This window comes from Dermacentor andersoni, chromosome 11, assembly GCF_023375885.2.
Source record: "Dermacentor andersoni chromosome 11, qqDerAnde1_hic_scaffold, whole genome shotgun sequence".
Lineage (NCBI taxonomy): Eukaryota > Metazoa > Arthropoda > Arachnida > Ixodida > Ixodidae > Dermacentor > Dermacentor andersoni.
This window is the reverse complement of record NC_092824.1, coordinates 117,407,814-117,434,745: the sequence shown is the minus strand read 5'-3', so window position 1 is coordinate 117,434,745 and position 26,932 is coordinate 117,407,814. Positions and strand designations below refer to the sequence as shown.

General features: G+C 43.2%; 1 protein-coding gene and 1 pseudogene across 1 annotated transcript in view; both read left to right on the top strand.

The window, feature by feature from the left end:
* The window catches only part of LOC126539302 (endoplasmic reticulum metallopeptidase 1-like), a 57,083-nt gene that overhangs the window by 5,443 nt on the left and 24,708 nt on the right, over window positions 1–26,932 (top strand). The window contains exons 2-5 of the mRNA XM_050186067.3: window positions 17,598–17,725; window positions 19,041–19,146; window positions 20,846–20,992; window positions 21,328–21,420. Of these exons, the coding sequence (XP_050042024.1) occupies window positions 17,598–17,725; window positions 19,041–19,146; window positions 20,846–20,992; window positions 21,328–21,420 (474 nt within the window). The remainder of the gene's footprint in view (window positions 1–17,597; window positions 17,726–19,040; window positions 19,147–20,845; window positions 20,993–21,327; window positions 21,421–26,932) is intronic.
* On the top strand, window positions 813–4,086 carry LOC140214162 (uncharacterized; annotated as a pseudogene).

Here is a 26,932-nt window from a genome sequence, read left to right as displayed (position 1 = left end):
TTCGCTTTCATCTTTTGCTGTGCTCGTTCGCTCGGTTGCGAGGTACGACGCCGAGGCTACAACGCTGCACGCCGTCCGCTATGGTGCAAGATCGACGGCCGCGGGCGTACGTTTTTAAAGTGCAGTCGTTGGTTTAATCCACAGGTGCCCTCTCAGGCGTACCATTCTGCAAATATGAAACTGAAATGTTTGCCTTTACTGTCAAAATGCAAAAACGCCCGTGTGTTTGCGTTGTAGTGCACGTTAACGATACCCAGGGAGTCAGAATTAATCCAGAGCCCTCCACTACGGCGTCCCTCATAACCAAAAAGTGGTTTGGGACGTCAAACCCCATGAATAATTTTTTTTAGCTTCGTTGCAAGGGACAAAGGTAGCTAGAGCAGCTATGCACGACTTCTGCGCTTGTTTACATTAAGTACACGGAACATTTAATACTCGTTTCCCGGGCTTAAAATGAATCAATTGTTACTTAACAAGTACTTAAAAAAAGCAATGCATTCATCGAAACCATTACAAACCTGGGGCGAGAAGACAAAGCAGGAAAGATGCAAAAATGCTTCATTCATATTTTAAATAAATACACGGATGCCTGTCTCTTGGTTTTAAATAGCATCAGATTTATAGTTTCTGGTTTTGTGCTTTCACAAACTGGTTCTAAGAATGTGATAGTTACTTTTTTCGTTCCTTTTTACTTTTCTTTTTGCAAACCTGCAATCCCGCGACGGTGTTCGTGCGAGTTTTTCGCCGTGGAGCACAGCGAGGTGACATTGGAACGCGATCCGTTGTTGCCAAACGAGCCTTGTGTCGCCTCGATGTCCATACCAGGGAGCCTCGGCAAGAATAAGAGCGGTCGCATCCTGAACAGCGATTCACGCAACATGATCTTCCACTGCTACACGTATTGGCGTAACAGGGAGCCTCAACGTAGCGTGTACACGAGCAACTTTGTCGCCGAGATGCTCGGTGTAAGCAAAAGCGAACGAATGCATGCGGTGCAAAAGGTGCATCGTAAGCTCGCAATAATATTTCCGGCATGATAGTGCACCATAAACAGTTCGTGAATTTACTCTAACGAGAGCAGACGCGCACAGCTGACGCCACTCGGCCCAGTTCGAAGCGCGGGCGGCCACATTGACGCTCTACGTCGACAGGGTCGCCAGCGATCCGGCTCATGACGTCAGTCTAGAGTGCGCGCCCATTAGTGGAAGCTCGTGTGCATCCGCCTTTGAAGGGAAAATGCCGCTGCCTTCTAAAGTTGTACCTGAATCTATCTATCTATCTAATCATCTTCCTACGTGGATCAAGTGAACCTGGCCATGTTGTCTAACTTGGGCCATGGGTACGCGCGCTCCTGGTCGTGATGACGCCGGGATCGTTTAAATGTGTGTGTGTATGTGTCCATGGCGTGCATGCATGTCATAACATGCATATCATAACATGATATGAATGACTCGAATTGACGACATGCATCACATGCTGTGGTCATGAAGCCATCGTGGTCAATTCTTTAAATGGATATATGTCAGAATATGCATGACATGGCATGACATTATATTTGGGCCGCTATGTGCTCGTGCCATGATGCCATCGTGGTCGTTTCTCTAACTGGACATATAGCCCGCGGCGGTGGCTTGTTGTGTTATTAAGCACAAGGTAACGGGTTCGATTGCCGACCCCAGCGGCAGCATTTCGATGGGGCGAAATTAAAAAAACGTGTATTGTACCGTGCATTGGGTGCACGTTGAAGCTGTCCTGAACCACTCCACGGGCGTTAGCCCGCAATAGCATTGTAGAAGCTGCAGCGCTTACTTTTGTACTCATGTGCGACAGCCCAGAGAGGAGATAGTATGGTTAAAAATTATGCGGATCCCACGCACTGTGGGAATCAATGTAAGTGAAGCTTACCGTGCTGCATGCTTTGATTGACGATAATTAGTGGTGATGTTGACGGCTAAAGCTTAATTTCTTCAACGTTTAGGCTAACACGAGAGTGGTGAGTTGATGTTAAACGTTACCTTGCGTGCACCACTGCTGTTTGTCTGCGTAGTACACAGTACACACAGCAAGAGGTGTTTCCTTGAGGCGTTTTGCGCCATATTTTATAACCTCTGAGAGGGTAGATCGTTGTCTTTGCCTCACATGGCACATCGCATTGTGGCAGAAGTATTAAACTTGAATTGGATTATGGGGCTGTACGTGCCAAAACCACATTCGGATTATGAGGCACGCCGTAGTGGTGGACTCCGGAATAATTTTGACACCGTGATAGCATTTAACGTGTCCCAAAATCTAAGCGCACGTGCATCTTCTATTTCGCCCCCGTCGAAATGTGGCTGCCGCGACTGGGATCAAATCCACGACCTCTAGCAATGCCATAGCCGCAAAGCTGGCGCGGCGGACACAGAAGTGTTGATATGACGGTCGACCGCTTCCGTAGCGTCTCCTGGACCCTGCGGTGCGCTTTAATAAATACGGCTCTGCTTCTGCGCGCTTGACATATTTCATGGCGTTTATTTTTCATAAATAGCAGCAACGTACTGTACCGTACCTTGAACTTTAGCTTATCCTGTGTCACCGCAACCGCTGTCACATTGTAGCGGGGTTTCCTTGCCGTCTCACGTCACCTCTTCCCTCCACCCCTCTCTTGTATGCAAACTGCCTCTTCTCCCTCTCCTTCTCTCTACAGTTCTATCTGCGTCTCCTCTGGCCTTGCACGTTAGCAGAAAGAGAAGCGCTGCAGTTTCTGCAATGCTTCTGAGGGGAGGCAAGGGTAATTACAGCTGTCAAGCGGCTGTGACGACGACCAGGGAGCTCCAGAGGGTATTGTGCACATTCGACGCGGTGGGGTGAAAACGAGTTTCCCCCGTAGCCTTTCCTCTCTTACTCGCGCCTGTTCTGAACCACCCCCCGACGCAGTGTGCGCGACAGCAGCAGCAGTGGTAATGTCGAAGGAAGACGCTAAGAAAGCTTTGCTTTAAAAAAATCGCCGATTACGATACTCGCTAATGCGAAATTTGAGCGCAGTTCTATACGTTTTAGAGCGCAGCTCTTGGGCGCCCGTTCCTGCGTTTCGCGGCGCCGCCGTCCCTCGCCGTAACCAGCTCCGTAGCAAGGGCCCGCGCTCTGCTCTAGCTGCGCGCGCTCCTGGCGCCATCTCTCGCGCACGGCGCGAGCCTTGCTCTCTTCGCTCCTCCTCCAATGCCACCCCTGTGCGGCGGCAATCAGAGCGCCGGTAGCGCCGGCTCGGCGGCGGCTGATCTCGATGATGTACGGCTGATGTGCCCAAGCCGAAACGCATAGCCGCCGCTGTTCGCCACTGCATGTATCCATCCCCCCCCCCCTCCACCGTGGCGGCGACCGAGAGCGCGCCGATGAATTTCATCGGTTGCAGTCCCGCAAACTTGACACCATCACCGCCACGTGCCTTGCCATGACTGAACAGCCGCAACACTTGTCGATCTCCGCGCTTAACATTCGCTCCCTTGCCGCACATGCCAAGGACGTAGATCTCAATCACATTCTACGGCATGCCCCTGTACTTTGCCTTACGGAAACCTGGATGAATGCCGAAGAGCCTCTCGAAATCATAGATTACCAGTACTGCTGTGGCACTTGCAGAACCACAACAGAGCGGCAGGAGTGGCTATCTACTTGCGTACGGGTCTCTCTGCAATACCGATCGAAATGTTTGGCACGTCAGGTGAAGTTGAACTGTGCGCCGCAGAGTTGGCCAATGGCTTGCTGGTAGTGGCTTTCTACTTCTCCCCTACCGCACTCACCAAGGATGTCATGCACTTACTGCGACTTGCATTAACCGCCCATCGATCCACACCAATGTTAATAGTGGGGGACTTTAATGTAGATATAATGACAAACAGGAATTTCGTACCACTTATGCGGGAGAACATCCCGTTCCTCTCGCTCGTAAAGCCTCCCACAGCTGTGACAACCTCACGAAATACTTGCATAGACCTCGTCTTTGAGAACCAGGCATTGGTGTAGCAAGTCGAGCACATATCCGTCTATTTCTTCGACCACAAAGCTTCCCTCATGACAATTAAGAACTTGGAGTGCAATGTTTCTTGAAGAAGGAATATGTGTGAATAAAAAGTTGTCTGGGTAACTGTGCATACATGTCTTGCTCGAATTCTTTGCCACAATATATCGAAAAACCGAAACAGCTGAAGGGTTGCGCTCAAATTTTGCATTAGAAAGTAACGTAATCGTTGGCAATTTATTTACTTTTTTTATTTCGCAATATATTAAGACATCGCACCGATGACAGCACAGACTGGCAGAGCCGCAACGCGCGGCACTATATATAGACTGGCCACACAGTTGCCACTTTCCGGCAGCTGCAGCTTATGCAATCGTAATCTCTACCAGGAAACGCTTCCGGCGAACGTTATGTGCAAAGGCAAGCTTTCTGGTTCTTTTTGTTTCCCCTGCACGGCCAGTGCCATTGTGATTATGACAATTTAATGGCATCCCCTTTGAAACGGGGTGGTGACAAATATTTTTATCTAGCATTTTTTTATACTTTTCCTTAATCTCTCCCCCCCCCCCCCCTTCAGAATCTACCTTGCACCACTAGCTATGACTAAGAGATCCGGTTGTATCAATCTCTTCCCTGCTTTTTTTCCACCAATACTCTAAACATCTCTTGTTTATCTCAGCTGCTGACCAGTTGACTCTTCCGCCCACTTTACACCCAAGCACTTCTGGAAGGTGTACGTTACCTACGGTTCTCACTGGGTGAATTTTTTTGCATTCCACCAGGATGTGCCAAGTGATCTCCGGATTTTTGCTGCAGCATACACATGCCTCATCTAGTTCCGAATATTTGTTCTGGTATGTGTTTGTCCTTAGCCAACCAGCTCGAGCCTCAAATAGCAAGGCACTGCTCCCTGTTTTATCATACAGATTCTCCCTTCTAATTTTTTTTCTTCTCATTCTTGTAAATCTCCATGATTCTTTTTCGTTTCAATTCTTTGCATCCAATTAACTGTCTATGTTTCTCACTTTCTGATGCTTCCTGGTTGTCTGTTTACAGTTTCAATTACCCTGTATTTGGTCGCCAACTTTTTTACCTCTTCCTCCATTCTGTGTCCACGTTTTTCAAGTAGATACCTGTGCACTTTAGCTGCCCAATTATTTCCATCCATGTCCTGAGTATTTCTTCAAAACTAATTTTGCTCTGTGCTTCTCTGACTTCAAAAGAGGCCCAACCCATGTCACCCTGCAGTGCCTCGTTTGTGGTTTTATCGTGGGCTTGCAAAGCCAACCGGCCTTCTTTGGTTAACTTCCAACCCCCGACAAGATGTCCAATTTTAAGCACACAATGGCATTTGCAAATGTTAGCACTGGCACCATTACTCTTTACCAGATTCCACGCATCATCTCAGTACTTATTGTGGCCCCACAGTGCTGTGTTTCATTATTGCAGCATTATGCTTCCCCTTTAATTCCAGATTCTTTTAGTAGGTGCTTGAGTAAGTCTTTCCTTAGTTTAGGTATACGCCGAGGTATTTATATTGCTTGAATATGGGTATGACTTGCTGTTGAATTGACACCACATAATTACTCGTCTCTTCATTAAAAATCATTAATTAAGAGAAAATGAGACATCCACCCAAACATAGTTAAGTGCTACAAAGGAAACCCACATATGTTCCTCGAAAGGAAAGCTTCGCGATTGAAGAAAAATTTGTAGTGGTCCGAGACTCGAATGTGGGACCACCACCTTTCAGGGGCAGCCGCTCTACCATCTGAGCTAACCAGGCGGTTAGCAGATGGCAGGCAAGTTGAATTTATCAACTCAGAAGCAAACGCAAGTTTGACGTAATAGTTCTGCGGAATAGTTCTGCGGACGAATTTTTCTTCAACTGCGAAGCTTTCCTTTCAAGGAACCTGTATGGGTTTGGTTTGTAGCACTTAACTACGTTTGGGTGGATGTCTCATTTTCCCTTTGTTAATTCTCTCCACCTTGCGAGTTTCCGCAGAACTATTACATTAAAAATAATAATTCCCTATTTCTCTGAGCTAAACATAAGGCCTACACCTGTCGTTGCGTTGCCACAGATATTCGCAAGTGTCTGTAAATCTCTTTTATTGTCTGCCAATAGCACTATGTTGTCTGCATACATCAGTCCAGGGAGCTTCTGTTGCACCATTTTTCTATTGCGCACATAGCATAAATCAAACCCTAATTTGCTTTCTTCCTGTTGTCTTTCTATGCCCTTAACCTAAGTGCGAACACAAAGGAGACAGAGGACATCCTTGCTTCAGCCCTTGATGAATTCCTACCACTTCATTACCTTTTTGACCTTCCCATACAACTTGATGTCTGGGTGATTTTTGCACAAGGGCCAGGGATCGGCAAAGAGTGCCAAGAAATGGTGTGAGGAAGTCGATGATGCGCTAAATGACGTGTCAGATGTAGCAAAGTTTTTAGAGGCCTAAATTATTCGCTGTAAGGTACGTAAAATATGCAAGTAATAAAATAATGTCAAGGACGAGTGATCTGGGCGATGACCATAAGAGACATGAGCCTGTGCAGACTGTGAATTCCCTGCACATATTGTGACTATGTTTACACTAGCGAGAGCCAAAACTTTGAAAGACAGCTGAAAGACCATATGAATGATGTCAGAAAGAAGAACGTTGTGCCCAACGCACTCACGGAACATGTGAAAACTTCTAATCATGAGCTTGACTGGGACAAGGCAAGCATAGTTACAAAAGAAAGTGGTGTTCCCATCAGTATTTGGAATCTCTTCTTGTCCAGACTACAAAAAAAAAAAAACTGCAAGACAGAAATTATGGCAATCTTCAACCAGCGAATGCTAGGCACCTTGGTCACATACTAAAACGAACATAAGCTCACCTCGTTGAGCCACTTTTTTGTGAACAAGGCTTCCATACGGAAGCCGAAACATCTTGAAGTTTTCTGTTTTTTTCTTAAACTGTATCATTTTTAGTCAGCATCTCTGTTTACTTTTTCAAAATATATTCTAAAATGAAGTAACACAGAAAAATGTGTGAATTTCACTAGCACTACCACCTCACTAAGACCCTTGAGCACAAGGGTCTGGAGGCATGTGCTCTAGAAAACGGGACGCTCGCAGCAGTACCCTCTAGACAGACAGAAGGCTATGAATCTCTCGGGCTAAAATAACATGCAGCGCAACATCATGTAGGAAGTTAAGCACTGCCTTGCTTTCAAACAGGTTCTGGGCCAAGAAACAGTGTCTGATGTAAGGGGATAAATTGTTTACTTACCAAAGGAAAGTGCCTCCTTCATTCTGCTTCTGCTTTCCGGCACTCCAGCAGGACATGGAGTACGGTCAGCCATTCGCAACATCTGCCACAGTGGGTAGGTTCAATGCCAGTTAAAAGAATGAATGTGTACCACATGTAGGCCCTGTTATCAGGCGGCAGAAGAGAACATCACATCGTCATAATTTCATTATGGCCAGTTCCATAAAAGTGGCTTAATTACATGGAGCTTATTCAATGTTTGCTGATCCCACAAATGTCACCAATAGCTCTTGAATTTTCTGCATAGGAATGGCTTCAAGTATGTGGCAGGAACAGGTGTGGACAGATTTCTAGGTTTTGCTGCTGTGAACGTTGCCATTTTATCTGCAAGCTTGTTACCCTCTATACAACTGTGCTCAGGCATCCAATATATTACAACCTGTTGGTTAGATGCATACGTATTGCAGAGCAATGAATAGATGCTGTTTATTACAGGATTCTTCTGTTTTTGTAACTGTTGTAAAGTTTTGATGACACTCAAGGAATCGGTGAATATAGTGGCCTTGGGAGCCTTGCTCTCTTAATGTGTTTAGTAGCCGGCAGTACTGCACAGGCCTCTGCCGTGGAGATACTGGTTTCAGGATGTAGAACGTCAGATTGCGAAAATGATGATTCAGCAGCCGTATAAGAGACGCCAGCTTGCGACTTTGAAGCATCTGTGTAAAACTCTGGGCAGGTGTACGTTGACTGGAGCTCTTTAAAGTGCCTATGTATGTGCGCATCTGGGGCGTATTTTGTAACACCTGCAAATGATCTGTCGCATTAAACGGTTTGCTATTATCACAGCAGTAACAGCTTTACTGGTGCCATTAGGCAATGTTCGAGGATTTGGACACCCATTTCATGACTAAGTTTTCTGACTCGCATTGAAGAAGACTCTCTTACTGAGGGTCGATTATGGAATAGTGCAGCACATGCTATATCATTAACGCGTGTGTAGCGAGGATGTCATAGGTTAGGCTGTACTCTGAGGAAATATGTAAAACTGCTATATGTCATTTGTAGGTGAAGGGACAACTCCTTTGATTCATCGTATAGACTCTCAATAGGGCTTGTTCTGAAGGCGCCGGTGGCCAGGTGGATACCCAGATGGTACCCATACAACTAGTACTCGGTTGTCTCTAATAGGTAATCTCCCTTAACAGCTTCACAAAATCGTCCTCTATGCCTTCGTGCTTAAAAATATCCCATAACAATTCCCTGTCTCCGTTGTCATAGGCTCCTTTAATATCTAGAAATGTTATCGATAAAGGTCTATTCTGAGATACTGAAATCTCTATCTACTGAGTTAGTACAAACATATCCTCTAAGCATCTGCCTGGCCTGAACCCATTTTGCAGTTCCCCCAGTACATCATCTTTCTCCACCCACTACGACAGTTTAAATTTTATGGCTTACATTGCCATTCTATATATCACTGACGTTACTGTAGCTGGCCTGTACAAGCTCATCTTATCCTTATTACCTTTGCCTTTACAGATGAGGTTCATCTTGCTTACCTGCCATCCAACCAGAACTTTCTTTGTTCTAATCATTTGTTCTATGGCATTAGTCAGCAATGCCTTGCTCTTTGGACCGAGGTGTTTAATTAGCTGTATTGGAATTTCATCGGGTCCTACAGCCGTGTTATTAGAGACATTTCCTTCAGCTTTTTTCCAATGAAAGCTAAATTTTAATTTCTCGGGCTTCTCAGGTGCAGGGTGGATGGAGGCTATGGACGTCCCCTTTGGAATGGGGCGGTGGGTTGTGCCACCAAGCTCTTGTTATTGCCTAATGTCTTACCTATGTTAAAAAATTTTTAAAAAATAATGAGAAGAAAAAAACTTGAAGAATTCCCATCAAACTTTCTGAACCCCTATTGTGAACTTTGTTCTTGTATGTCTCCGCTGTTTGTTGTTTCCCTACTTTTCTTCCACGAATATTCCAATTAACTCTTACTAATATCTATTGCAGACATGTTTACTTTCCCCCTCCTGCTCTCGCTGAACCCAAGGGCTTCAAAGAGGCCAGAGGTGCCTAAAACGACCGCTGGGAAGATATCTTCACATTCTAATAAAACATGCGCCATAGATTTTCTAGCTTTACCACAGCAAGCACTTGCTTCTTCATCCTTGTATCTCGCTTTATAAGTGCATGTTTAAGACATCCTGATCTCACTTCGAAAAGTAATGAGCTTCCCTTTGAGTTATCATAAATTGTTTCTTTCCTGATACTGTTTTTTCCTCTGCAGTTCCTCAGAGCAGGCCTGTCAGCCTCTTTGACTTTCCGCTTGACATTATTTGTTGCCATGTTGGTCACCACACCGGTCGCATGCTTGCTGGTAAACTCCCTAGCTAGTTGTTTTCCTCCACTGTGAATCAGTGTTTTTTCCTGTACAAATACCTGAACACTCTCCCAGCGAATTTACTTTCTGCCATGTTGCTCAGTCGTTCTTCATAACCTATTTTACTGCGAGCTTCCCTCACTTCAAAAGTTGTCCAGCCCATATCATCTTGCACAGCTTGATTCGTAGTCTTCCCTTGAGCGGCCAATGCAAGTTGTCCCACTGACCGTTGGTTGCCATCGATACCTGATTGTACCCCTGACTTCAAGCAAGCAACCGCATTTCCAAATGTAAGTCCTGGAACCTTTACGCCTTTCCACATACTGCCAAGCACCTCATGCTTATTGTATCCCCATCACGCTTTGTGCTTCATTATGGCTGAATTTCTCTTCCCCTTCACTGTTATTGTTTTTTCCTGTCTTTCCATATATCTATTGCCTTCGTTTATCCATATACCAAGGTATTTATATTCTGTTACCTGAGGTATTTCTTGGCCCTGTATCTCCACTGTCTGTTCACTGCTTTCATTGAATACCATAACACCCAATTTTCTAACGCTAAATTTCAAACCTAAATTGTTGCCTTCCTGCCCACAGATATTAGCCAGACGTTGCAAATCACTTTGCTTGTTAGCTAGCAACACAATGTCGTCCGCATAAAATAAACCTGGGAGCTGCTGCTCTATTTCTGTACCCGCCTGTTTGTATGACAGATTAAACCCGATATTACTTCCTTCTAGCGCCCTTTCCGTTCTTGCCGTGTACATCATAAACAGCAGCGGGGATAAAGGGCACCCCTGCCTCAGTCCCTTGTTCATATGAACTTTCTCCTAGCTCCTCATCCCTTCCCATTCAGTGCAAACAGTATTTTCTAGGTAAATCTCTCTCAAAAGCTGTAGACAATCGTCACCTAAGCCTTCCCTTTCCAGAATATCCCACAAAATGTTGCGATCTACGTTGTCATAGGCTTCTGTAATGTCTAAAGAGGCCACATATAACAGTCTGCTTTCTACTTTTGATATTTCAATACACTGAGTAAGAACAAATAAGTTATCATCTAAACGCCTACCTATACATAGTATGAACGTACGTCATTCAACGATACTCTGCGGCTTCCGGTTTACGGCAGCGCCATGTTGGGGAACCTATAGGCCTATGCCAGCCTATGCGCGCGCCTGTTGATAAGGTACCCCAAGATGGCGGAAGGTAGTACGGAAGCCGACGACAGCAGCGGATGTGACGACATGTGCATACTATGTATTCTGAAGCCATACTGAAGTTCTCCCAAAATTCCATTATTCTCTGCCCATGCTTGAAGCTTTAATTTGATTGCCTGCATTGTTAGCCTGTTTATTACCGATGTAATGGTCAACACTCTATACAAGTGAATTCTATCTTTCTCCCCCTTACCTTTATAAATTAAATTCATTCTACTTTGTCGCCAACTGTCTGGTATTCGTCTATCTTTTAAAGCTTTTTCCACTGCTTTCACCAGAGCTTCCTTACTTTTTGGTCCTAGTTCATTAATCAGCCTAACGGGAACCTCATCTAGCCCTGTGGCTGTGCGCTTAGGAATTCTCTCTTCTGCTTTCTTCCAGTTGAAATTTGTTGGCACCAGCTCCTTTTCCACCTGGGTCTTTTCCATGCTCGTTTTTTCTTCAAATACAGCCTCGGCATTGCCTTGGAAAGATTCGGCTGTTATTTTTCGGATGCAATTTATTGCCGCTTCTCCTTCCAGACTGTTTTCATCTTCGTCTAGGATATGTTGTATTGTTGTTGACTTCCTGCTTAATAATTTTATGTGGTTCCAAAATATTCTAGGTGCGGCCTTCTTTTTCTGACATATTTCTGACAACCAACGTTCACTTTCACCTTCTAATTTTGCTTGCACTAGTATTTGAACCACAGACTTTTTCTCCCGGTATATTTCCCATCTACTGGCTACTTCATCCTGCGGCAACTGCGCCTTCTTTGCCTGCCTGTGCTCTTACGATGCTTTCTGTTCGGCAATCGCTTGTCGTATCTCCCTGTTCCACCAGCTTTTCGGTTCTTCTTTCCTTTCCAACGAACATATTGTTTCTCTTTCCGTATTTCTGTCGTTCTTACACTTAGAAGTTCACTATATTCACACTCTTTATTTGGCCATTTGCCAAGTTCTTCCTTGACTCTAGTGACTATATTTGTTATTTGTTCAGCATTCAAATTTGGACTGGCAATTTTGCACTCCTCGCTCTCTTTCCCAACTACATATCTCATTTTCAAAATGATGTGTTTATGGTCACTCCCTATGCTGCCCCCCCTCCCCCCCCTCCCTTCCTCATCAATGACCATTTCTCTCAACTTATCATTAATTCCTTCTGTCATCAAACAGTAATCAATGGTTGATTGCCAGTTTCCCACTTCCCACGTGATCTGCCCTTCACACTTAGGCCCTGTATTCACGATAACGAGGTTATGTTGCTCACAAAGGTCTAGCACTGACTTCCCGTTGTTGTCGGTATAGCCATCTAAATCCTGTATGTGGGCATTCATGTCACCTAATAGGATAATTTCAGCACCATTCCCAAAACCTTTAATATCAGCGCTTATGCATTCCACTAACTCTTTATTCTTCTCTGTAATTATTTCCGGTCCACAAATACGTAACGCCAAGCCAAGTTTTTCTTCCCACTCATTGTACCTTATATCCAAAGATGCTCTTGACATTTTCAATTTACTCTTTTCCATTTGGCTCCCTGATGGATGAGCATTCAGACTTCCCCTCCCTTTCTTTCCGACTTAGTTCTGTTGCACCCTTCCCAAACATAATTCTCAATCACTGGCGGCTCTTCTGAGTCTCTAAGGTGCGTTTCTCTCACCGCATACACCCCTATTTGTTCTCTATTTAACTGCTCCTCAATCTCTGCCCACTTTTCCTTTCTTCTGCCGCCTTGCATGTTTTTGTAGCCTATTGCAGCTATTGCAGCCTATTGTAGCTCTCCTTCTTGATTTCCTCCTTTTTCCGTTATCGATGGCGATGCTCTTCTGAGGTTCCCCTAGGGGACCTACTTCATTACTACCTACTCTGGCCTCCTGAGCGCCCGTGGGCCTTGTAAAAAAGCAACAGCGCGACCACCAAGTCACCAGCCCACTTCTCGTGCCAACCTGTAATTGAAGTGGATCCTGTCTCGTTTAAAACAACCGCACCTTCGACAACCTCGAAGCCTTTCTCTCGGCTCATTTTCCATATCGCCTCATTAGCAGCCACTACGGCTCTTTGTACGTGATTGTCACGTACAGGCACCTCCGGCACTGCGCACACCACGATCTGCACCTGAGGGGATAAATTGCGCAAGTCGTTCACCCCCCTCGCCAAGCGCTGGGCTAGTCCTGTCCCTTTCCTGTTTAGGACGTCATTTAGCCCACCTGCTGCTATGACAAGGTTGCGCACGTGGGCATTTTCCGCTAGCTTTTCTTCTGCTCGCTTCATGACAGAACCCAGTGTCCGCCCTGGAAATATCCCTACCGCCACTCTTTTATCGCCTTTCAGCCTTTCCACAATTGCGTCTGAGCACCCAGCCAGGTTTGAGTCGCCGGCGATAATCACCCTTTCACTCTCTCCTACCTGTCCCTGCTTCCCTTTGTCCTTTTCCATGGATGTGGGCGCCATCTGGTGGTGCTTCAAGGTGGCCTCCTCCGTTTACCTCCTCACGCTCTGTTCGCTTTCACAGTCTTTCATCCGTCACTGTGCTCCGCATTTGCTATTTCATCCTCCGCTGTGCTCGTTCGTTCGGATACGCCGAGGCACGCCGACCCTCAACGCAGGAACAGGGCACCAAATAGCTACGCTCTAAAGGAGGGAACAAAGAATGCATAAAGCCAACACCCTGACGAAATGGGTCCATAGCCAAATAGCCACTCTTCACTCATGACAGCTTGCATACATAGTATAATAGCAGGAGAAGGGAAAAGCACCGCCAGAAAGCATGCTTCATTTGGGGCATTTTCAATAAAAGAAACACTACTGCTAGACATGGCCGCAGTTGCGTACAAACTAAATATTTTAGATCAAGGTATATGATGCGGCATGTTCATACTATTTCTCAAATATGAACACCGTGCAAATTTGTACATGCGGACCACTGACGCGGGGCGTGCAGCTGCACTAAAGCACCGCAGCGTCAAGACATGCGAACGGCTGTCCAGCGAATCAACCACGATGCGATGCGCCCGTGCCAGGGAATGACAGTGATAACTTTCTCGCAGGCTACGAACAATGCCGCACAACAACGCCTCGAGTAAACACGTCTCACTGTGTGTCCTGTGCACTACGTAGACAAACACAAGTGTGCACGCAAGGTAATATTTAGCATCGCATCTCGATTGTCGTAGGCCGTCAACATCACCGCCAAATATCGTCAATGAACGAACACAGCACAGAAAGCTTCGCACAGTGCGTGGCTTTCAATTCATGCAAATCGCTGCATTAAAAAAAATGAGAGAACTTGCGTCAACATCAATATATAACTATTATTCAAAATAAGTAAATTAATAAAAACGAAAAAATGATTGAGTAAGATGTGCCTAGTTTAGCTCAGTTCTGTTTTGGCGGGAAAACGATGGGCACGGAAGATCGGTTGCCGCGAATATCCAAGAAATCAGAATTGGCGCTGTATGTAAAATGTATACGAATAAATTGGCAGAATATTCGTTGGTGCTACTACTAATGCTGTACCGCAGTCGTTCTCAAGCTAGTAATGTTCCCGAAGTGAATTATTAATCTTCAAGGGCGCACAAACAGTCGGAACTCCACACGGAAACGAGCGAATGCCGAATGCCGTAAAGTGTTGCATCAAAAAGACCCGTACAACTAAGCGAAAACAGCGGCTTGCCATTTAAGCTAGCTAGGCTCCGTACTGACTAAAATTGCACGAAATAATAAGGGACGAAAAAGAAACGATATGAGTGCTTTCTTTCATGTATTTCTTTCTCGTCCGTTGTTATTTCGCGCCATTTTTCATCACTATGGAATACCTATGCGCCTAGCATTCAGTACTCCTAGGTTTCGTGCTTAAACGCGTGCTCAATCAATTTGCGCCTTTGACGGAGGAATACTCAACCTGGCAGTACTAGACGAGGCAAGGCAGTATGGTAGACGAGATCCTGGATCGTACTCACCTCTCTCGGAGTTCACTGGCGGTGACATCTGAGAGCCCATGAACTAAAGCCGAAAACGGCGGATGTCCTGAACATGGTCAAGCGAATGAACATAAAATCCAGACCTGCTGCAACGGGAACAACACCGTTGAATAAGTGTTGTGTTACTTGTTTTACAAGCAGAACCGCTCCACTTGCCGGACCGAACATCGCGCGCGAAGTCACCTGACGCGGTGAGTGGTGGCATAACTATGGTGGTGGAACAGCGGATGTACACGTACCCAGCCGGCACGGGAAATACATTTTTGCAACCTTGAGCAATAAATGCCTCAAAGTCGTGTACTAAATGTGTGTTCAGTCGTGGTACGCTAACAGTTTCACAACTGGTTACATAGTTGTTCTTTACGAAGGTCAGCTAGTTCGGACTACTTGCTCTCGCCCTGGGCTGGGCGCTGCGGGCTTGCAGATGGTTGCGGTTTTTGTTTCCAGCTAGCATTGCGGGGCACGAGTGTTTTTCTTGCGCAGGCTCACGACCGCACCGCCAACGGTTGTCAGCTTAAATACGGAACGACGAAACTGCCACAGCATCACATGTATATGCATGCCGCGTGTCATACATGAATACAAAAGGAATTAGCTAGCTAGCTAGGACACTTAAAGTCAGGAAGTGTGGTAAAGCTGACTTTACATTGATTTATCACCATATCCACGTACAGCCTCCTTCAATAAGTTATTTTGAAACACCTGTCCGCTGTAGATCAAACACCATTGGAGCTGAATCCCTGTTCCTGGGTGTGGCTCGATAAAGCATGAATAATGAGTTTGACCTTATGCAGGGACATTTCCACCTGTCTGCTGTTTTGTTGGAGGTCACTCTATTGCAATATGCCACGTGCATGTTTCCTGGTTGCCTCGTGTGGGTGCGTGCGTATATATGCGTGTGTGTGTGTCACGCTAGTACGATAATAAAACGCCTGTGTTTTCAGTAATTTAAAGCATTAGCTTCTGTGCGGGCGCGCTTTGCCAGTGACAATGAGTGCATTTGGCATGTTGGGCATATATATGTATACCTTGTTGGCTAAATCTTATTAAGGATGCTTCATGCACACGTGAGAGAATTTGCCAGAAAATCACTTGGCTGAAACCACATCGTTTTGTTTGTGCCAACGTCTATCTCACACCAATTAGGTTTAAAAAAAGAATATGAAGCTTTATTTTACTGGTATATATTTTGTGACTGTCATAGTGTGTTGTCTGAACACCAAACTTTTTCAGACCTTTTCTGCGGCCAAGTAGGAGTTGCAATTAGCATGCATGGAATGTTGCCATTCTGTACCATGACGTACGGTATAGCACTTCATTCTGCATTAACGTTGCAGCCTTAGATTTGTTGCTACAAAACAATCCATGGCACAACATTATGTGCGGTAGCACTTAATTCTGCATTAAAGTTGCAGCCTTTGCAACGAAACAATGGCACGGCTAGTGGGAGTGGGGATAATAGAAGTGACATTAGACATTTTTAGAAGGTTACCGTATATAATTACATTCAAACAAAATGCCTGTATGAGAGAGGGAAAAAGCAGCATTCCACAGCAACAAAATAATTCTGAGGGCTATGTTTATCATACTGAGAAAGTGTGGGAGTGTTAAAAGCATAAAGTATAACTAATTCAATTTGTCTATCTTACCGTTGTTCTGGCAACATAGTAAAAATGGTTCATTCATCCATGCAGGATTCTAAAGTGGGCTTAAAAATTACAATTTATTTATCTATTTTGTGAAAGATAATGCAGTGATCAGCAGACAGGTGTATATATTAAATGAAACACAGGTTTAAGGTATCTATAATGTGTTAATGGTGATAAGAAAAAGCATGAGCTAGGCCAGAGCCTTATTGAGATGTTGGAGTAGATGGGAGTTCAGCAAAAAAAGTTCGAGCCAGGTGAGAAATTTAGGGTTAAATAAATACAATTTGCACTGTAATAATTTCTGGTGTACCTTGCAAAAGCCTTTGAAAATTCTTAAAAAGAACACCATTTGGCAAATAAACTGTAGTCAAGGACTATGTTTGGATTATTTGTGAGCAATGAAAATTGTTCACATGATTAGGTTTTCTGAAACCCATGTTGTGAACATGTGAAAAAGTGTTAAATTAGAGAACATTGAAGTGGACCATTGATTGAGTGGGGAATGCTTGCTACCTGAACGTGCCGTATTGGCTCAGGCTCAGTGTCTGTGGGCTGTGCTGCTGAACAGGAGGTTGCAGGTTTATCTTTCTGTTGGGGCACCTGCATTTTAATGGGAACAAAATGAATTTTAAGAGAACTCAGGTAACCAAAATAAATTGGGAGCCCTCATAAATGGCACCTCTCATAGTTTCTGTGTTTCCTTGGGATGCTAAACCCCATGAATCAATCGTTGTTACCTTATATATGCAGTGCAAGTCACATTCTCTACTTCTCACTGGTCAGGTTGAGAGTCATTATCAAGTGACAACTGAAAGACCTTTGTTATTGTAATGGCGGAATGAGAACTATACTTCTTCGAAAACATAATTCTGATTGAGCCAAAACTAGGGAATAAAGAAGGTTTTAGCTTTCTAATTAAATTTTTCACTGGACAATTTAATGGTAATTGAAACCATTGTGAAGTAGTGAGGAAGTTAATGGCGAAGTAGTGGAAATTGCTAAAAATTTGACAACTTTATTGAGAATGCTTGAGCACAGCTGGTTAGAAGCAGTGATGTTTCCTGCACTGTAAATAAGACTATTTGAGTAATATCTTTTTAATAGCAGACCTCCATTAACTCGTTTCAGGTGCCAGCGATGATTCCATTGGTTGTGCCATTATGCTGGAGATCCTTCACGTCCTTTCAAGGAGGAAAGAACCACTGCCCCATCCCATCATTTTCCTGTTTAATGGAGCAGAAGAAAACATCCTGCAGGTTTGTGCATAATTTGTTTCTTTGTCTCTTCCTCTAGTGTCTGCGCAGACAATTGGTCTTGTCACTTTGCCAGTGCTTGCCACGTACACACAATGATCTGACAGCAGACAATTCATCTGTCTACTTGTCAGTGATGGCAGGTCCTTTATAAATGTCATTGTGTCCGACTTTTGTGAGCAGACTGACTGTCTGTCGTATCATGTCTGCTTTTGCATAGCAATGTAGGTCTATGTGTTTAGGAAAGGTGATGTTGGCCATCCACCTTAAAGTAGAATGTAGCTACAGGCAACAATCAGGTCGATACCAATCTTCTCATTTTTGAACATCTCTCCACCTTGTGAATTTCTGCAGAACTTGCAAGGCTAAAGATTATGCGAATCCTAATGCATTAAAGGCGTTCGACTCTGGTTGCGTCAGTCTTCTTTGTGACCACAAGCTTTTGATTTCCACAAGTTCAATATCCCCGAGTTGCATAAGATGTGATTAATGGCAAACTGTGATACAGCTGCAAGTAATGAATGTATATCTGGACATATGAAGCATATCTAGACTCCTACAGAACAAAAAATGAACTGAGTACGTCAAAGCTTGGTATAATGAACACAGATATTGTGAATTATTGGATATAACGAAGTAAATTTAAAATGACAATGCCCGCTATAGAGAAAAATGGAGACTGTGATCTACAAGAGCCAACCCCACAACTGAATGGGACTAAGACCGAGGAAGAAGAAGAAATCTTGAATGTTTATTCCAGATATCAGTATGTAAAGAATACATGCTTATAATAAATACCAGATATATAACAAAGGTAGTGTTATGTCAGATGCAACTTCATAATATCAAGGTTCAATGTACTGGTTCATGTAAATCTGGTTAAAACAGGGTAACAGTGGTGACATTGTGTTCTGAGACAGCTGCAGTTGGTTTGCTACTTCCTGTATATGTGAGACTTCGATATTGAGACTTAGGGATATTCAACTCCCACCATACTTTGATTACTCATCGGTTTGTAACTGTCATTTCAGATTAGCTTTCGGCCACATGAGCTGCTATATTTGGTTTTTGCTGTCCCTGGCAAACAAACAGCAGTTCGACTAAAAGCTCAGTTCAAATTAAGCTGTTTTACAGGGCACCGAAAACTTTATATATTGCACAGCTGCACATTTGTTCACTCCTTAAACACCCCGTAAAATAAAGTGTCAGAAAAGATAATAAAAACACAGAACAGAAGAAAAAAAAAATGTTTAAGCAGCACGGAAAACACTTCCATTTTATTTTTACTTATTTTTTTTCTTTGTGGTCTCTGCTTCAGGGTTCACACGGTTTTATCACGCAACACAAATGGGCAAAGGAGGTGGCTGCTTTTGTGAACCTGGAAGCCTGCGGTGCGGGTGGCAAGGAACTGCTCTTCCAAGCAAGTAAGGTGCCTTTGTAGGACTTGCCTTGATAGTGAGATGGCTACGCGTTCTACTGCTGAGCTTGAGGCTGTGTATTCCTAGGCATGGCAACTGCTTCTTATACGGGTGTGACAGGAAAACTACGATGTACTTAGATTTAAGTGTATGGTAAAGAACTTGGTCAAAATTAATACTCGCTTCTACACTATAGTGTTTTCATAAAGCCCAGCTGTTACTTTGAGACGTTACACTAAATTTGATCGTTCATTCATTTGTTCATTTATTTACTCAAGATGCCATTCTATTGAGCATTTCCCTTGTATTGAGAACTAACTGGGTATACAGGAGCGCTTCTTTTGCAAACCTCGAATTAACTGTGCAGTATCAGTTCTTTGATCTGTCAAATTAAATCGAACTAGCAGCATTAAAGTAGAACTTGGACACAAGAAAAAGAGATGGGATGAAACACCGTGTTCAGCTTTTGTGTTGTTGATTTATTTAATAGCCAAGAGTTTGACAGAATAACATTTGACAAGGAGGGTACATACTGAATTAAGAGGAAACAAGCACTCGCCAAAGTAAGAAACAATAATAATGATGTAAGTGCTCTTTATTATTATTTTCACTTATTTTGGTGAGTATTTGTTTTTTCATCGCTTCAGTGATGCTAGTTTATTTATGCCCAACCAACTAGCCCAAATTTGCACCCTCTTAACCTGTGCTGTTCTTCATGCAGTCATGGTTTGAGACGCACGATAACCTTTTTACATTCTTTTAAATGACTTCATGTTGTGTTTGAGACATTTCTTTTTCTGTTGCACAAATTGCACAGATTCCACAAAGAGGTAGTATTTCATGGCTATTTTGTTTAATATCAACTTCACATTCTGCACTTGCCTCTTTCATTCAGCATAAATTGCAATTGCCTGTTGTATGTGACAATGTGGTACCAGAAAGTATATGTTGCAGTGAAAGAAATAGTGCTGCCATGTGTCATGGTTAAGGTTCACTAAAGCACTTCCATGCCTTGCTATAGCAGTGATAAGCATGTATAACCAGTAACACTCTTTTGTTGCTAAGGAAATGTACATTTTTCTCTAGCCTTACTGCAAAAGATATTCTGTACACGGCTACCTGAAGTACTTGCTGCTGGGCTAGTTGGTTAAGCATATCAATTACTGTGATTAGAGCCCATGAATAAAGCACACATAAACATGCACTGGAGTGCGTTGTGTACTCCACTTTGTGTATTTATGTCTGTTTTATTTTTGCACTCAAATGACAATAATTGAAATGCTCCCTCTGAGCAAAATCTGATTGAATCATGTACTGTTTGAACGACTGTGTTGCTTGTGCGAGTTAGTGGATTATAACACATTAGGTCCTTTTGTTATGTCTTGAATAAGTTTTCTTGTATTCCGATGTTATCTTTGCACTGACTTATTGTTTTAGTCAGTAATACGACTATATGCTCACTTCTTTATTTATATCTTAATGGATCTCAATTAGCCTTAGGCTAGGGACTCAAATGTTCAAAAATTCTAATACAATATATTTTTTGTACATAAATTAATTGTGAATAAAAATTTGATTCAGTGGTGAATGTTCCACTAGTTTAGCTAGAGGAGTCATTTATAATTGCCTGCCTTGTCTACACAACATTCAATATTTGTAGAGAGCTTAGTAAATAAAATATAGAAATTTTTCATCTCTTTTGTAGGCCCCAGTGATCCATGGTTGGTAAAAGCATACGTTGATGGTGCTGTGAGACCATTTGGCTCCATCGTTGCAGAAGAAGTCTTTCAAAGTGGCCTTATCCCTTCTGACACAGATTTTCGCATCTTCAGAGATTTTGGAGGCATACCAGGCAAGTCACTTTCATCTGCCTTGGTTTATTGCTGCTAAAGCAAAGCTGAGGTGTATATGAGAGAAGAAAAAAAAAAGTAGATTCTGGCCTCACATTTTACGTTTGTTTCTTGCTTCACTATTAATCTAACCCAGAGTGCTTAAGTGCTCACAGTAGCTCTTTATATGTGCAGCCTTTGTTTAATTAAAAAGTTAGATTATATGTGAAAATCTTGCACAAGTTTCTGCTGAAGATGCTGCTTACTGTAGCTTTGTTTGCAATGCAAGATGTTTAGGCACAAGTTATTGGTAGCTTGGGATTCGGGCCTCATGTTATCTCCCATGACTTCTCCACAGGCCTTGATTTTGCCTTTGCCAAAAATGGCTACGTGTACCATACAAAGTATGACAACATGGACTACATCCCAGACGGCTCAATTCAGCATGCAGGTAAGTCCATGTTCTTGATGCCTGATCCCATGATATGGTCCAATACCTGCCACGGTAGTTCAGTGCCCATGGCATTCTGCTACTGAGCATGAGGTTGTGAATTCAATTCCTGCAATGTTGCATTGGAAAACCAATCAGAGCAGGATGAAAAAACTCTTTTGTACAGGGCTTTGGTGCCATATCGAAGAACCCCATGTGGTCCAAACTAATTCAAGGCTATCCACACAGCACCACTCAGAGCCTCTGGGTAGCCTTGGGATGCTAAGCTATCTATCTGGTCTACCTCATTCATTGGCATAGCCAGGTGGGAGGGGTTGAGGGTGTTGAACCCCCTTCCCCCTTTCCCAAGGAACAGAAAGTTTCAGGAGGTGGGCTCAGAAAGAGCAGCATGAATGAAAAGGAAAGCTTTAATGTGAAAGCAAGTTGAGGGCTAGTTGCAGTACAAAAGCGGGGGGGGGGGGGGGGTGTTACGGGGGTGATCCTCTCTCCCATGCACAGAACATTGCGACCCAACTCATGGCACACCTTTACCTCATTCCGAATCGTGTTAACCATAAATGCTGAGGGGGAATCAGCGCTAAAAATCCCACAGTGAGACAAATATGGGATGAGTGCACGCGTAAAACTTGGAGGCATTGTTGCTCCCCATCAGGCCTTCACCTCGTCGAAGAACTTTTCATATCTGATAGTTGACCGAATCATAGGCCACACTGCGTGGAAGAAAAACATTCCAAAAATATTGTGACGTGCTTGCCTAGGAAACACATAATAAGCACCCTCCCCCCTCTTTTTTTTTTTCCTTTTTCTTTCCCTTGTCTCTGACTTTCATTAAGTTAATAAACTTGAGAAAAGCTTGCAGTTAGGCTAGTTTGTACACGCTGTTAAGAATGAAAACAGGGCAAGAAAAACAGAACAAAAAAGGAAGACCTACAGAATGCTGATCTGCACACAGCAAAATATCAAGGATGGGGTGCTGGGCCAGCGAAGCTAAGAAACCACCACAACAAACAGGTGGGAGTGCAGGTAGGTGAATGGCCTCGAAGTCCACGCAGAAATAGAAATATAAGATTGTCAGGGGCCACCGCGCTTTTCAACAACTCGGTGAATGTTAAAGAGTGCGACAGCGACTAACAGAATATAATTTTAATAAGGTGAGTGGGGCGATGGATATGAGGAGTGGAGGGGGACACGCATAAAAGATGTCAAGAACGAAGTAGGCATTTAATTATGGACATAGGGAGAGCATCTCATCGCTGCCTGATCGCTCAACACCAGACAGCTGTGGCCAGTCGCCCAGCTGTGGCCCACCTATCCTGTTGTAACACGTGCTGCTTGCTGTGGAGAGACCATCCTAATTAAACATCTCAGCAATTTTCAGAATAGGCAGGTGTCAGGAAATATGACATTTTCAAATCTTTTGAAGCTACTGGCCCTTATTTTACTGCGAACTACGGATGGCATAATTTTTACAAAGGCTTCTAAGCAGGAAGCAGCCCTGCTTCGGTCTGTCTGCCTCATCAGTTCCTGAGTGCGATCAAATAATAATATGCATCGCGTGACCACTACAATACCATGATTGCAATTACTTCCAAACATCTATTCAAACAAGTCAAACCACAAGTTACTGAAAGTGAGTGAAATTTGCATCATATGATACTATCGAAGTTCCACCGCAAGGCTTCGTTCCTGTATTTTTAAATCTAGAATAATATAGCGTGCAATAATATAGCGACTTGCAATATAGTGCCCTCCCTCTTCCGTACGTAGCCGTCGCTGTACCACTCACTAGAAGATCTGACTGGAAAACAACAGTTATCTTCACTGTTACTTGGGCTGCAACGAGTCTGGCCTGCAAGCAATAAGACACATGGCAGTGTGCTGTCTTGTTTTTATTTGGCCCCGTTTTTAGTGCTGTTTGTTTTTTGAAGTCAAGTACCCACTAAGTCATTGACATACATTATATGAATGCATCAATTCGTTAACAAAATTTAACATTTTTTTAATGTCATCATTTTTAAACATAGCATATAAGTGATAGCATAATTTCATGCAAAGTGACTGTACACCTTAGCAATGAAAAACTTTTGTCAGAAGTTCAGCGAAGTGTTGTTTCAGCAACCCAAAAACGTGCATCCGTCATCATTGTTAAAGCATTCTTGTCCAGGGAGTGCTAGGAGTTTGTCTTTGCATGGTGTACAACCTCTGCAGAGAGAGAGAGAGAGACAGGCAGAGGTGAAGGAAGTGGAGCAATGGTAGTTTAGGTGGAGAACCCCCCCCCCCCCTCCCCGAATTTACTACACCACTGACCTTATCGGTCTGTCCATCTGCACATTTGTCTGTCTGTTCAACATAGTGGACAACAAAATGCTATTGTCATCAATGTTTGGTAATGCATTTGCTTACTATGGACACTGAGGCATCTATGCCAGGAGTAAATGTGTCATGATCACATTCACTGGATTCACACAATGTACACTACAGCGCTGGTTGCTTCATACCAATCAGTCAAAAATGTATGAATAGAGACAGCATAAACAAAAGTGGACGGGATGTGTGCAAACTCAAAAGTCCAGCTGCGAGCTTGTGCATTTGCTGTCATTTTTCCTTTATGTTGTCCTCACTCGTAAATTTTTTATGTACAAGAGTCACACAATTTGCCTACGCACTGCTTGTGAGTGCACCTACAAAAAGGAAATATTTTTGGTGTACTACATGTGTGAATGAAATATATATCTTGAAAATCAAGAAGGCAAAGTCTGCCTTGATTTTTTTTTTCTTTTGCTAGGTATTTCTATTTAGTCAGGAGAAAGGTTACTTAGCTGCAAAGACAATTTTGAAATAACAATCTACGTACTAGTCTATTTGTTTTATTGTTTAACATAGCCAATAACAAAGTAATAAACGAGTACAATGTCAAATATATACAAGTCATGAAAATCCATATTTAGAAAAATGGCAAGAAAAGAAAGACAACTGTAATAAAGAAAAATAATGCTAGTTCAATAGGTGAATAAATTCAAAATAGTATAAAACATATTTGTCATTGCGGCTACAGTATGTAGAGGGACGGCTGTACAGAGATTTGAATTTCACATATGAATCAGAACAAGTCTCGATCTTTCAGCACATCATACCTGCATAATATCTGTGGTCAACTGGTGATTATATATACGAAGGGAAAAAGAAGTCTGTCATGCTGTTTTACAGTTAAAAAGCAAATTTACAGAATATACAAATTCGTTTAACCTTATGCCATAACACAACTGGTTTTGACTTAAAGGGGCGCTTTGATACACTTTTTGAACATAGTAAAAGAATGTTGCTTATCTGTTAACAAGGCTCCTTGAACATGTGAGCCAAATATTATTGCACTGCATGTAGCATGCCATTTACAAACTCATGTCAAAAGCAGTAAACAGTTGGTTGCTCTCGCATCTGTAATGGCATCATCGAAAGTAGTTGGTTCACCAACACTGTTGGCTGATTTCATGATCGCAAGAGCATTCTCAGCAGTACATAATTGCTAATGTTGAGTTACATAAATGAAAAATATATACGATATCTGCAATCTCAAGAAGACAGAAAAATCATTTCATCGTTGCACTGCGTATAGCTGTGTCTGCTGCATGTGGTCTCCGAGGTGGCGGCAAAGTGCTGCATAGCGCAGTCTACCGTGGCCGGCACGGGGTGCCATGACGAGCCCTTTCATCTCCACAACACTAAGCTTTTGGCTGGGGCTTTGTCCTCTAGGCTTCTCCACTGTTTAGCTTCCAGCGCACCATCAGAGACAAAAAGAGAAAGAAAGCCAGGTATCGGTGTAGTAATTCCACTTATAGTTGAAAGATTCAAAAAATTTTTGTGACATGAGATTTGTCAGATGGCATACTTTAGTAGTGAGGCCATTCTACGATTAGTTAGAAAAGTGGTTCAGGGCTCCTTTAAGTTTAAGTGAAGATGGTAAAAAAAATCACATTCTTCTTTCAAAAAATTATTTTGTAGATGTTGATTGCAGAATTATGCTTCAACATTCTATTTTCATGCATAATACCCCTGTCACACGGGCGTTTGAAGGCCTTCCAACCGATAGTCATTTGACTCAAAGGTCAAGTTCGAGCTGCTACACGGGCGGTTTCGAAGGCCGTCGAGTCAATAGTCTATCGAGTCAACGGAGCACCTTACAACTCTATCGAAATCTCGATGGCCTTTGAGCAACGGAAACGGAAATATCGCTAACGTGCCCTCTCGTTCACAGTGTGCCCGTACTCACGGTTAAAAAGAACAAATCAAACCAAAATGCTCTAAATATACTATATATGAGTGTTATTAATTATTTAATAAAGTATTTTTTGCCACTTGACATGTGCGAACACACACCAAAACGGCAGCCGCATCGAGCGGCGCAAACGTTGCCGCAGTTTCGCTACTCAACAACTTAAAAACTAAACATATATGTATGGCAATGTATAAACAAACATAAAAGAAATTACAGTATATTTAAATGGTTTCAATGTTGTTTACCTTTTCGTGACATGAAAACGAAAATAAAGATCCACAGCGCCACACAATTTTGCGAGAAACGCCTGAACCACTCAACGGCCTTTCAAAAGTGCCGTGTAGCAGCGCGACAACTCCTTTGAGTCGATAGAGTTGTGGCGTTTCAAAGGCCGTTGACTGGAAGGCCTTCCAAATGTGCCCGTGTGACACAGGTATAAAATAAATTAAGGTATTTCTCTAATCAGAAAACTATGAAGAATTATTTTAATCAAGGCATGGTAGCTGTAGGGGCTTCATTTTTTTATTCATGCTCTACGGTTGAGGCTCACAACCACATGTTCTACGTACACAGATGGCAAGCGTTTCTGGTATAGCAACAAGCAAGCGCTAGCCCTGGCTGAATTGGCATGAGCTCATGCTCTGCTTTTCATCGGTGCTTAGGCAGAGGCTATGCTTCCCACATATGAGAGGCTTACATTTGAAATCCTGTTGTTTACCTGCATTCAGGGCAAACTCCAAAATGCAGCTGAGTCCTCTCAGCAGCAAGATTTAGTTACTGTGCTCCAAAACAAGCTTTTCTTCACACATTGTTGTGAGGATGCATCTGCGTTTGAGGGTATTTGGAATATATGAACAAACAAACAAACAAACAAATAAATAAATAAATAAATAAATTCTATATACTGTAGTAAAACAAAGGCCAAAAAGGCTTTGCAGACATACTGCAGGCATTGGGTGTCCTCTGAGTGCAGGAGTTGATCTCTCTGAGCAGCTAGAGAGACCTCAGAAGAATCACACGAATCTTTGGAACACAAAAGAGCTGAAGCTAAGTGTCATTGTTGCTGTGTAGCAAAGAAAGCCCGGCTGGAGGAGGAAGCTTGCAAGGGTTCTGAGGGTATCATCTACGCAGTGGGAGAATTTTGTAGTTTTATACTTCCAGAAAGACAAGTCTGCATTGTGGCCTTATTTCATGCAATTTGGCCTGCAAGAGTAGTAAACATGTTTAGATACTTTCAAC